The sequence below is a fragment of the Haliaeetus albicilla genome, chromosome 11 (assembly GCF_947461875.1).
Source record: "Haliaeetus albicilla chromosome 11, bHalAlb1.1, whole genome shotgun sequence".
Taxonomy (NCBI): Eukaryota; Metazoa; Chordata; class Aves; order Accipitriformes; family Accipitridae; genus Haliaeetus; species Haliaeetus albicilla.
The window spans coordinates 21,200,378-21,214,186 of record NC_091493.1 but is presented as its reverse complement, the minus strand read 5'-3'; the positions used below and the strand labels follow the sequence as shown (position 1 = coordinate 21,214,186).

The 13,809-nt window shown below is 38.7% G+C and overlaps 1 protein-coding gene across 3 annotated transcripts in view; it reads left to right on the top strand.

Annotated features, from left to right (window-relative positions):
- LOC104322770 (V-set and transmembrane domain-containing protein 4) overlaps positions 1–13,809 on the top strand; it is a 95,073-nt gene that overhangs the window by 29,711 nt on the left and 51,553 nt on the right. The window contains exon 8 of one of the 3 annotated variants that reach the window (XM_069796557.1): positions 8,867–11,552. The exons of the other annotated variants lie outside the window; for them this stretch is intronic. Coding sequence (XP_069652658.1) covers positions 8,867–8,992 — 126 coding nt within the window. The 3' untranslated portion in view covers positions 8,993–11,552. Of the gene's footprint in view, positions 1–8,866; positions 11,553–13,809 lie in introns of those variants that run through there. 3 annotated transcript variants of the gene reach the window in all.

The window sequence follows — 13,809 nt, the reverse complement described above, 5'->3', positions numbered from 1 at the left end:
TACTTAGCCCTTTGAGTTCGTAGAGATAAATCTTATACTTCCTCAACCAAATTTTCTGGTAAGTCTTTCATTGCTTCCTAGAGATTAGTTGTCATAGCCCAAGAGTGCCAGTTATAGAACATCATCTAAATGAAAAGGTTTCAGTGTCTTTTCATGAAGGTTTGCACCACCAAGCTTAGGAGCTCCTGTGTGATTCACTAGAGCCAATGGGAAGGACATGACTTCAGGTTAGACCAAATCCTGCAATCTTTACTTATGCAAAATTTTTGTTGACTTCATCATTTTCACACTAAATTTTAAGGGGAGGAATACCTGCACAGATAAGACAGGCTATAGGGAACCTTTCTGATTTTGCTGATGTCTTATGCGGCCTCTGCTAAGTCATATAATCATCCCACTTTGAAATCAAGTAGGTATATCCTGTATTACAAATGATCCCCTTGGGCTTAGTTCTTCAAACACATTGTACATGTAAAGCACACAGTACATAAGAGTTGGCTTCTGCTGTTCCTACACTGACTAACGTCTTGAATAACCTCTTTACCAGAGTGTATCTGGCTTCTCTTGTTCCCCACCACAGAATACATATTGGTCCTGTGTGACTTCTGAAGCAGACTGCTTTCAGTAACCATAGCTGAGCTATTTAGGAGAAACATCCTTCTACCTTCAGCTCATACAGCATAGACAACATTACTTATCTCAGCATGGATTGGATCATTGGTGACCTGGCACCACACCATTGCAGAGCTTTTCTTTTGATGATGATAATGTAAAAGCTACCTGAGAAACAGGAAGGGCTTATGGTTATCTAAGACTAAGGGAAATTTCTGGAATTCATTTTGTTAACTTTGAGTGAAAGCACAATCTTGGGCACGCATTCTACCTGCCTGCCTTTTTTAGGCACCACTTACATATTTTATGCTAAGATTTGAAAAGCCAGCTCAGAGATCTGGATTCCCAGGTTTAACAGATGTAACAGAAATGGGAAGCACAGGTTTCCTTCTGCAGCTTTGAAAATCCCATCCTTATATACCATTATAGGCTAAGCGCTGACAATGTGCTGAGTGCCAGCCAGTGCAGGTCAGGACAGTCCTTGTGCTGAAAGTGCTTACTCTGTAGTGAGTAATATGTCTGAAAGTCTGGAATTTACAAGTATTCATTCAAAGGACAGCTTCCCTGCTCCTACCATGTCCACAAAGCAGAAGGGTGTTGTTTTGAGCAGGAACTTGACATAGGTTTGACACCTGTGGAGCTGAGAAGGCTGTGACTTGGTCTCATCATCCGCATGTAGTGAGCAAAATCAAGCTTTCAGCATTACACATTTAGCTCAGTGTTCTACATTGTTGTATACTCCTGAATCAAGCAATGAAGACAGGCGCTCCTAAAGCTGCCCAGAAGCTTAAGTTTCCTTCACCTGAAAAATCCTTTTGACTTTCAGGTTTCAGGAGTACGTTTCCCATTGTACAACAAACCAACCAGATCCACCGTATATCAGAACCAGTGATCCTGGAGTCCTTTTGGGAGAGGGGTCTAGATGTGCGAGTGAATTGTCTGCAGTCTGATTACCACGTCAGAGCTCTGAAATGTAAAGAGCTGCTTTTGGTTTTTGATTGCTGGGAAATTTGTGCCTTCTAAGCTGGGCTCCAGCCTGCTGTCCTGCAGCTTCAGCCTCACTGCAACCTGGGAGCAAATTTACACATTGCAAGATTGTACTTGATGGACAAACTGATTTTTTTCCCTGTCTTCTTTTTCATCTTACAATTAAGCACTATGTCATTTAAACCAGTCTTATACCTGTCCTGGTTTCAACTGGGCAATATGGACAGTAGCATATGCATGAAACTAGCTAGGAAAGGTAGGCTAGTCAGGTTTTTTTGTGCAACTAGTGGGATTCCTCGTTATTCTTAACCTGTAGGTAGTAGTGGCCCTTTCCTTGAGAAAGAAAAAGGAAGTGAAATACATCTGTTCAGTAATCTGTGGATTCTGGATCTGGGAATAAGCAGGTCTTCCTTTCTCCTGGATGATTTTAAATTAAAAGCTATGCCACCCTCTGTTAGAAGAGTTGTTTCCTCCACAATATATAACAATGGGTGATGATTTAAATTCCCAATTTCTTAAGGTATTATTGATCTCCACAGACTTCAAGTAACATTGTACATATGATATACAAAGGAGTTGTAAACATTTTTTTCCTTGACTCCCTGTGATTCTTGAATATTTCTATCCAGTCCACGTAATTTCTCTATCTGTGAGATGAATAATCTTTTTTTTTTTCTTTTCAAGTCTCTCCTTAAGATGTGAGATGTCCATAGGAACATTAATATCATTTACACGTTCAGGTTGACACTCAGAACACAACATACTCATAACTACTGAGTTATGCCTGCTTTCCCATTCAGATCACAGGTTGCTATCCTTACTCCCAAGAAGGAACAGTTTGTACAAATACATAACATATCTTGCTGGAATTGTGCCGAGACTTGTGTATTTACAAAATCCCACAGCAGGTGATTTTTGTGTGATAAGACATTTGGAGTAGTAGAAGTGTCACCAGAGAACTGAAAACCTTTAATTACTTCCTTGGGCCTTTTTGAAGGATAAGAAGAAATCAACCTGATTTCCAGCAATGTTGGTTTAGAATCTAGGAATAATTCTGCAACTGTAAAAGGAATAAAGCATTAGCAAAGGTGATGATGCTCTTCCCCAAAAGCTGTTAAAACAGGCTGGACAAACCTCTGCCAGGTATAGTTAATTCTGTTAATGAAGAAAGGTGGAATGGCTCACCCCTTAGAGTCACTACCTGCCCTACATTTGTGGGATTCTATTTCTTTAAAATAAAATTATTCAATGTGACTTAGTAAATCATCTTTGTCCCTGACTTTGTTATCATCACTTCTGTGGGATTCAATAGCAAAATTGAGATGCAATGCTGAAAGAGGCTTCACAAATTGTTGTAAATATTGTTTCCAGGGAGTCTGGGAAGTATTTTTTACTCTAGGGAGTGAAAAATAGGCATCTTAATGGAAACAACCTGTCCTTTTTAACTGATAGTGCCACTAAAAGTCATACTTCCTACTCTCCATATTTCCCAATGTCCTGTTTCTCAGCTTTGGCACTGCGAAGACAACAGCTCCCTTGATATTTCAACACTCTTACTGGCCAACAGTTGCATTTCTAGGAGATAACTCATCTTGCAGATCTAGCTTCAGATTTACATGAATGTCTGCAGAAGTAATTTTTGAAGTTCCTCCCTTCCAGGGGAATCTCTGGATTTCTGCCTGCAATCAAGACACTGAGATTGGTAAACTCTCGAAGCACTAAAGATAAAAAAAAAAAAGATCTCTTTCTAACTCCTGAGTTAAGTTACTACCTTAATGAAGGAGCCGTCCCACCAAAGTTCATAGGGTTTGAGCATAAAGTGTATCTGTGGCCCTGAGGAGTGCTACTGATTTCAGCACAAGACCACACATTCTAGAGAGAGTGATTTTCCAGTGTATATTAAAAAAAAGGACTGTCGAAGGCTAATCCTTTTCTCTCTGACGTTACAGTGTACAGTGAGCTTTCTCACTATTAACTTTGCAAAATCCTGCCTAACCTCACTGCTAGCATGTGCTGTCTCCCCCGTCCCGGTGGCCCACACAAGAGGGTTGCAGCCTGTCCACCAAACATACTGAATCTTCACTTCAGCACACTCTTGCCTTTACCTCCATAACTGACCCTCCGGTGATAGCCAAGCTGGCAGACATATGCCATTCCCTCTGACAGCTTCAAAAAAAGGATGCTTATGAAAAGAAGATAGCCAGAGGAAAAGATGGGCTACCCCCTTTTCCTTAGGCTGCACGCAGTATGCACTTTCCTCCCATCTGGGCATTCAAGCAGAAAGAAGCAACAATCTGTACCTGTGGCCAAAGCCCATCCAGTCGGCCTGGAGAGTCCTGTCTAGACACTTTCTGACTGAGTGTGCTCAGGTGGGGACACAGGATGCTCCTGGGCCATGCCATCTGGACAGTATCCGCATTTTTCCTGTGGAGCTCTTTACTGAGTGTGACTACAAACCAGGATGTTTCTCAAATATGAAAGGGAAAAGGCCAAAGATTCGAGTTTGGCCTTTGCAAGAGAAAGGGAGAGAAAAAATGGTAGTTCCAGCATGTGCTTGCTAAGAAAGAGCTACTTCATGACACTGGGGCAGGGCTGCTTTCTTTGTGCTGTGGAGTAACCTGGAAAGGAGTGCAATTCCTAGAGACTGGATCAAAAAAACCTCACTACCATCTCTTGATTCTGTACCTTTCCCATTTACATTTCCTACAGCATCCCCCTGGCACCGCAGTGTGCACCCAACAGCACAGCATGGCCAGTCCATAGGTGGCAATTTGCCATGTATTGGCAATCAAACCAGCAAACATATGCATACTTGGCAAGGTTTTATCCTTGCTAACCTAATAGATTCACCAACGAGCACAGGGCATGCCAGTGAGGGTGGGGTTTTATTTTCAAGTCTTGCTGCAGGAAATTAGGATTACTAAAAATATTGTGAAGCTCTGACTGGAACTTGGGACATATGCTTGTTAAATCCAGAGAACTTAGAGGTGAAAATTCAGTTTGGTCTATAAACAGTTTTCTTGCCCTGGTCCGTGTTAAAATCCTTCTGCATCATATCCCAAACAAAAACATCACATGTGATCATATAGACACTGAATTCCAAGGCAAATGTCTGCAGCAATAGTCACTAAAATATATAAGATTGAAGTGAACTGGGAATTGAGCCCTTTTCTGCTTATTTTTGATGGTAAACTAGAACCAGGGGAATTTTTTTTTTTTTAAATTAGAAATTCACATTCATTTTGTCATCTTCATGATAACTGGTGTGGTCATGGAACAATGAGATTGCAGTAATCTGTAAGTGCAAGTTGACATCAGTTCTTTTTTCCAGACAAGTTAAATTTATTCCTGGTAATCATGACATAAAAATCAGAGTAATTTTCATTAAAAAATCCAACCCTTCTAGGTAATTTCTAACATGTTTATATACTGGACAAACTCAATAAAAACAAAACTATGTATACACATACTTTAGTTTCCTTTAAATACTCACATGATAGACTTTGCAGATTGTTTATTAAGAAAAATGTTCCTATAAGTGAACTCATTCGAATAATTGCCCATGTGACTGGAATAAACTAAAATTAAACTGGAAGAAATCTGGAAGAGGGGTCATTTTGCATTTGCCAGAAGATACACTGGAAAATGATGACTCTTCCTAATTTGTATTTGTGCAAAGTGTGTGATCCCAAGATGAGAAAACAGAGATACAAGATAAAGACTGTATCTAGAAATGTCACATTGGAATAGAATTCTATTTGAAGAAATCATTTCAATGTTATTTTAGAACAATGATGGAATTTTTCAGGAAAGGGTGTTGTAGCCATAGAAATCCCAATGACCTCCTAAGTGAAGAGCCAGGATGGAAAGATAGAGGTGAATGGCCAGTCATTCACTGTCTCTTCCTCTTCTGCCCTAGTATCAGTCCCACGTCTAACATCAGTTATTAAAGTCACATTATTGTTCCAAAAAGGAGGTGGTGGCAGGATTCCAGGTTTACACTGCCAAAACGCTATCCAATCCAAATGAGATATGAAATCAGAGAATTAGTTTTCTTTCCCTGCCTGTTCAAAAAAAAATGGTTTTGGACAAACAAACCAGCAAAATTAAATTAAACATGTGGCTGATAAATGAAGTACAGAAGAGTATATGGAATAAAACCCTGGCTACCATAGGTACTTTAAAGTAGTGTTGGCTTCCATGCACTGTTATTACGCATCCTTTGCTGAAAACTGTATACCCTTCACAATTTTGAACCTCCTGTGTGTTTCCTCATATTTTCAATCAAATTATTACATACTAGAAATATGCATAAGGGAAATTATTCTACACATTTTATGGTGTGCTGTTGCTTGTAGCAGTAATTGAAGTACCTTTTCCACTTATGAAAGTACTAATTTTATTTGGTTTTATTGCTTTTCTAGATGCAATTATTTATTTAGTGTGTTTTGGCTTTATTAAATTATGTTTACTATAGGAACATCATAAAAATGTATGAAAGCAACACATCAGCCACTACTGCCCAATGACTTGTTTTGGGGAATCTAGTGTTATTTTTCATATCCAAACATAATAGAATAAAGTAAGAATAAAGAGATAATCTACACTGGAAAACAATGCAATTTTGAGATAATATAATAGAACACCTGGACAATATGATTTCATAAATCTTAGTTCTAAAATTTACATGAGCTGGGCGTTGGGGTGGCTATTTTAGGACATGCGGCATTTTCTAAATGGAAACATAACATGAAATACAATTAAACAGCAAAGGGGAAAGCATATACAGATTTAGCTTGCTCTGAGCAACTGATTTCTACAGAACAATGAAAATATTTCTACTTCAAAAGATGTACCAGGTCAGTCTTAGGAGATGTAGAGTTTTACTCTGGCAGTGACTAACAGCTTGTTTGAAAGTTTTATCAGATTCATTTTTAGGAGGCTTTTCACATGCACTATATCATTCTGCATTGAGGGTCTGAGGTGACACCCACTGAAGTTGTCAGCAAAACTCCCAATACCTTCAAATAGGGACTAGATAAGCTATCATTACACTGAGAAGAAAATCTTCAACATTTGCTGATGTTATTGTGATTTCCAGCCTCAACTCCTGTATTTAGCCTCTGTACTAACTATTGAATAGGTGGGCACATATAGTTTTGAGATCTCAAAAGGAATCTTTAACATACCATAAAAGGCAAAAACAACTTAAGCATCTAGAAACTGAGGCTAATACTCTCTGGCTAGAAGGAAGAGGGGAATGTAATAATTGATAATCATCAAAGTAGTTGACCGAGAGTATTTTCTAACCCTTTAAGCCACCAAAGCCAGGATAGGACAGATGTCTTTAAACACTGTGGTTCAGTTCAGTCCTGATACACAAACAAAGAAAAGAAATGTGTGATTCTAATTCTGTTACATACAAGATCAGGCTGGGATCCACAGGACATCCTTTTACATCATTACACAAGAGAATTCAATGAAAGCAGGAAATTTTCTGTGTAGTCAACAGTGGCGCATTTGATAGTGAATGAGGACTAGAAGCTGAGATCAAATAGGACTACCCATGCAAGGGGAGGAGGAAAGACTATGTGAATAATCGAACGCAAAGATTACAGACCTGCAGACAGCCTGCAAATGGCCTTTACTCACACACACAGATCAACTGACTTCAACGACACCACTTGCAACAGCAGCTGCACAAAGTATTTCAGGATTGGATCTGCAGAGAAGAAATAAGATTAAATTAATGCTGGAAAAGTGTAAACTGATCCACCCAAGGGGAAACAATGAGCAACTGTCAAGGCAAAATGAGAGGATTCCAGAGCAGTGCAAAAGACAGGAAGCGAGGGAGCACGGGGACTGATTTCAGAGGATATTAGATGTTTATCTTTTTAGCCAGAAGACAATATAATATTTATTCAAACACATTTCAAGGAAACAGGAATCATTTATGTTAAATCAGAAAGAAATAAATAGCAGTAAATAAAACATAAAGGAAACTCTTGGCATTGGAAAATATTGTCAATTTCTTCATTATAACATTTAAATACTGCATGGAAAATCTTGGTTTATGAACTTTGAGTCAGTTTTCAGTTTACAACTGGCAAAGCCTTTCTTGGTCTTAGAGATGCTACCTTTTCTATGAGGTATAGACTTGTGACTGCAAAAATTTGCATGGCTGAAATGTTTTTTTGTTTGTTTTAATTGTCCTTTTTAGGCTTAAACTTGAGGACACCAGTTATATTCAGGTAGAACACAGTACCTGAAAAGATAAAAGAACAAATTCTCCAGTTCTTCACTTTCACAGGGCCTTAGCACTTCACCCTTCTTCAGGAAGCACAGACTTTAATCTTCTACAGATGAACTGAAATCTATTTTAAGTACTAGGGCCCCACATACAATTCCACAGCAACTCTTTTATTTGTTGCTACATTTTCTGAGCTGAATTTGTTATGAATAACCCACTCCCAGCTGATGAGCCAACACACACAAAGGAACACAAGACAAGACTTTCCTCTTCTAAGCCACCACTCTGAGTCTGGATGAAGTCCCCAATAGCAGTAGGAAGCTATCCTGTTACGCACGTGAAATTTGTTCAGTAAATTGTCTTGATAACATCTCTCTTAGCTAAGTTTTATAGATTTAAGTCTAAAACTCAACCACTGTAATACATCAGACAGCTTTGGTGGTATGGCCTTTGTTCTAAACTCTGAACTCATCTATAGCACGGCAAAAGTGGTGAAATCACATTGGAATGACAGTAACTCAATTCTGTCCATTTTTGCTGCCTTCTGCATACTTTTAACACGGTTTTTGGTTCTGTTAAGAAACATATTGAGAGATACTGTGAGTGGCTGTGATTAGAGATGTAACTGGTCCAATGTGTACAGCTAGGAAGCAAATCTGGCATATATATTTCAAATTGTGTAATCTGCAATAACTAAAATTAAACTGGGAAATTTAGGATTAAAGAGGCTGAACATTTTGCTAACACACATCTTTCAAATTTGCAGTATTTGAATTGTCCAATTAAAATGTTCAGTGTTTGAGAAACGAAGAGAAATTGGAAATTAACCTGAAAATCCTACTATTTCCTGTTTCTTATTATTAATATTAATTTCATCTTCTATCAACTAAATCTAGTGCTGATTAACAGCATAGTAGAATTAGCATGTGTGAGAGAAGAAATATAGCCCATTCTATAGAATATTTATATTCAGTGGTAACAACATTATAACTGTAATTTCTTGGTTCTGTTTCCTAGCCAAAAATCGCAGAGGAGAATTTAACATACGCTGAACTTGAACTTATGAAGCCGATTCAGGAAGCCAAAGGCATTCCCAGTACGACAGTCTATGCACAGATACTCTTTGAGGAGAACAAGCTGTAATAGTTCATGCCTGTATAAATGGCCTTTGCCTGTGTTCTATTTAATTCTTGCTGTGCTGTTTATTTATAAAAATCATACAAATGTCCTTATTTTTTTATTTCCATTCACGCACTTCTATTTCTCTATGAGACTTTTAAACAAAATGTAGTTGAAAGTAATCATAGAAAAAGCAGCTGGTCTACAAGTGACATCCGAGAGACACCCTTCATAGTGTTCAGCCCCCCTGTTTTAAATGGACTGAAGTTCCACCTGGGGCATTTTCCATACCAAACATTATTCCTTCTTTGATACTAATGTGACAAGTCCAGCTGCAAACATCAACATTTTAGCAAGCCTCAGAAGGACTAGTAGCAGGATCTATGCACATCAGCCTGCTTCTGAAGACAAAGACCACTGACCAGGAAATTTGTCAATTGAATGCTGTTGTTTCCATCAGAAAAATATTAGCTCAGTAAAGCTGAGACTTTTTTTCACAGCAAAGGAAAAGCTAAAACTACTTTTTCTTTTGTTTCCCTCCAGAAATAGTTATAAAAAGGTTTGGTTTCTATATTTTCAAATTCCCTTTTAAATGACATTGTCTTTAAAAACTTATGTTACTTTTAGTAAAGTGCTTCTTAAGTGCTTGAAAACAAACATTTCAAAATAATCCAAAAGAAACATTCATAGTTAAACCCCAATAATTTAAGGAAGAATATTTGTAGCTTGGGAGCACTTTCCAGGATTTGACCTTTTTAAAATTCTGATTGGGAGTAGGAAAAACTTGATAGTAAGCAAAAGACTTTGGCAGAACCAGGACACTGCTTTTGGCCTTGATTTAGATTGGTGTTTCCAAACCTGCAACAGTTTCCTCCTGTGGCCTACATTACTGAGCTGCTGAGTTAGAGGAAAAATCACACAGCTTCTCCTTTAGTATGGAGCAGACTCCATTAACACCCTGCTCACTTGCGTTGGAGTTATTTCTTTGGAAAGACCAGGGCTCAGGAGATAGGGAAATGAGCCTAATGTGAGAGCACAAAATACTCTTCCTCTTTCTTCACCTCTTGATAACTGAGAAGGAATTCTTCCCTTTCCTTTGATACACATTCCTGGAAAATGGGGTATTCTGTGGCATCCTAGGCATTTCAGTCATGAAGGATAGCTAGACTGATGTTTTCAAGCTTTGAAATCTACAATGCCCAAATTCCACCAAAGCTCAGGGTGAGTTGGGTACCCAACACCTTTCAGCCCTTGAGAAGCTTTAGCCCTCGAGTAACCATAGAGTTAATGGACACATAAAAGCATGGGCTCTTTAGCTCACCATCAGGCCATGGAGATCTGATATTTGTTGTGTGCCAGGTCCTCTCCAGGTCTGGGAGGGAGCCGCTTGACAGGCCACTCATTCAGCAGTATCCAGTGTGGATTTTGGAGTAGCACTCCCAGGCCTTGGGTTTTGAAATCCTCACCAAGGTGATCCAAGTTGCTTCCTCCTTTACAGGTCAGGCCTTTTTAGTGATACAGCAACTTCTCACCGGGGCTCAGAGCACAGCTGGGAACCATTGCAGGAATACTCATGCTCTTACTCCTGTTACCGCATGGGAGCACAGAAGAGTTGGGCAGGACTTACAACGCAGGAATGGGGACACACAACAAAGGGATAGAACACATCGCTGCCTTTTGGAGGGTTTTACCAGAATAAGCGAGTCTGTATAAACTGCTTTTTAACTTTTTTTGAACAGGGATAGAAATTAGGCAGCATACATAATCTGTTACTGTATAGCCAGGATGTGTAAATGTAAAATACAGTCACCTGCTTCCATGTTAGATAAAAATCTCTTGTATAAAAAAGAGAATTTAAGAAAAGCTTGGCCATTATGTACAGTACAAATTCCAACTCTAGTCCCTCATCAAAACAGTTCTTTCCAAACTAAAGCTAGCTTTTATCAAGAGGTTTGCTAGTAATTATTTGCATTTTTAATGTTTGCATTTGTGAGCTGTCAAGAAAATGTTTGTTTCACGTTTTCATTATCCCAGGAGTTTAATCACACACCAAAAGGGTATGGTATCTTTCCTTGTCCTCTGATTGGGTGATGGACTTTCAATGACAACAGCAATCAACTCATTGACCAAAAAGAAATTGGTGCTAAAGAGTGATCAAACATTCAGGGATCAATTTTGGAACAGCCAGAGTTCAACTGACTATTCAGAGAGGACATCGCTTATGCAGACAGGTGTAAGGAAGGCCTCAGAAAAGTATAGTATATATACTATATTTAGTATATATAAATAGAACTTATTAGTGATTCCTTTGGAATTAAAAATAAAACCCTAACACATTAATGAGTTGACCACTTAGTTGTGAAAACTTTCTAAAGTTTGATGTATATAAACATTCCTTTTACATACAACTGGCCATTGTGCCCATTGTTCAGAAAAATCGTCTACTGTATGTTTATGCCCAGTATTTTAATGAATACCATTCTTTGTGTATTAATATTCTATATATTCTTGTTTATATTTGATATCTAATTCCCCAAAATAATAGTTAATTGAGCTAAATAAATTACCTTCTTTGGTGCAATAAGTTCTCTCAGTCTGTGTAGGATTTATTGCTTGCTAGAGAACAATTTGAGGATATATGTTTATCTCATACTCAGCATTTAGACAATCCCAATAGGTGGCAATTGAATTTTTCATTCTGCAGAAGTTCCATGATTTTAATTTTTTTTTCCATTTGTGACTGACTTCAGATGACAGCAGAACCCTGAAAGGCAACAGACCAGCTGAGCGAAAGGAGGCCAGAAATACTACTTAGGAGAACACCCATCTTCTTGAGTAGACATTTCCTATGCCTTTTGTTATGCAGCGTCCACCCAGATTTAATAATGTCAGATCATATCATTGGAGAAAGAAAAACATCATCCTTTACCTTGCAATTAATTGTACATCTTTAAGTATACTCACTTTAAAGACTACAGAGAAGAAAATTTCACAGAGTATGATGTGCTTTGGTGGGAGAAATGCAGAATAAATTGGATTTAGCTCCTTCTAACAGGAACGGCAAGGCCGAATTAATGTCTGGCCTAACTCCATCTGGCTTCAGCAAAACAACAGAGCTGAACGTGGTTCACTGTTCTTTTATGACAGGAGCTCCCATGAAGACTCTTAATACCTTATTAAGCAGCAGTTGGAGTCTGCTGAGTCATACTATTTTGGTTACTCCTTCTGTTGTCATTGGTAAAACATGGGCTAGTGCTGAAATTTTGACAAATACAGCTTTATTAGCTTCATGCCAATTTAGTATCAGATAGTTAAATGTTAATGTACTGCATCCTATAGCTTTAAATAGAATTAGAGATGTTTACAGCTTTGGTTAAATGCACCTTGTTCCTCCACATTAAATTTTATTACTAGAATCCTCCATCAGCAAATAGGAGTAAATCATATTAGTGTTGCGGGCTGTGTGGGGATTGATTCTGCAGCCCAAGGAAAAGGTGTTTTATTACTCTTTATTACAACTTTCTAATTGGTAGGTGTGGTCAGAATGTCATTATCTCTGTAATTACAAGTAAATTATTTGTTTTAGAAAAACAAATTGTGGGGTTCTTTTCATTAAGAAGTTCAATAAACTTTTGTACTTAGCCAGGGTTTGGCCAGATTCTGCTAGCATAGCAGGACTCAGACCAGATGTGGTCTCATTTGATGTTTGATTTGTAGGTCAAATTCTGCTTTTTGAGGGCTTCTCCAAAACACCGCTGGTGACTGACATCAAGGAGCAAAGACCCTTTTTGGATTCGGTCTAACTTGCCAGGGTAAAACATAAAATTCCTAAATTCCGCTGCATAACAGTTGCTCTTCTGAGTTTCCTGCACTAATCTGAAATATACTCATTTGGTGTACTTTATTCCATCACCTAGTTTGACTCCATTTTACTACCTTGGTTGCGAGGCAGGGTAGATTGAAAAACTGCGTGTCAATAAAATACTCTAAGTTTGTGTTATTCCTCTCGGAAAAAAAAGAGAAAATGGAGATAGAACATATTTTGAGATGTCAGCTAGTCTATTACTTGATCTCCATGTTGGACCAACTCAGCCTGACTTAACCTGGTAGAGGTTGGTCTAACCTCTTCTTAGAAACGTGCAATGATAAGGTTCTATACTCTTCTCACCATCCATTTCCACAGCCCTAATCATTCAAAATGCTTCCTAGCATATAGGCTATATCTTCTTGCCTTTTCCCCAGTAGACATCCAGAACATCTCCCTTTCCTCCTAACAGGCTTCTCCATATTTGAAGACTATTGAAAGGAAAGTTGAAAAGAGAATTGACAACCTCAATTCTGTCAGGCTTTCGTCTTGTAAAGAACAAATGATTCCCAACACTGCTTCTGTGGAAAAGATTAACAAATTATTCCAGAGAAAACAGCCCTGGAAATTCAGGGAATGGTTAGATTTGGATTCTGAGCTGGCTTCCCAGATCCCATTCTGAGCACAGCCCACATGGGAAAACACCTGCTGAAACACCTGCACAAAACACAACATAGCTCCAACACGTGGATCTCAAACAACCCCTCTCCCTGACCACCCCAGCGCTTTCAGCAAACTTCACAGCAGTTCCATATTCCAGCATTTCTACTCAGAGGCTAAATGCTGAAGCAGAGTGCTCTACTGACTGTATAGCAATAGGTAGGGTAAGGGTCCTACCCGTCTTGGCACCATATTGTGTTAAGTCTCTCCTGTTCCTCACCAGCATTGCTGGGTTGTATGCAAACCCCATGAGAGGCTTTTCAGTCTTTGACTACCCCAGTCAGAAACGTTCTGGCAGTCCTTTTCGAGCCTCCAG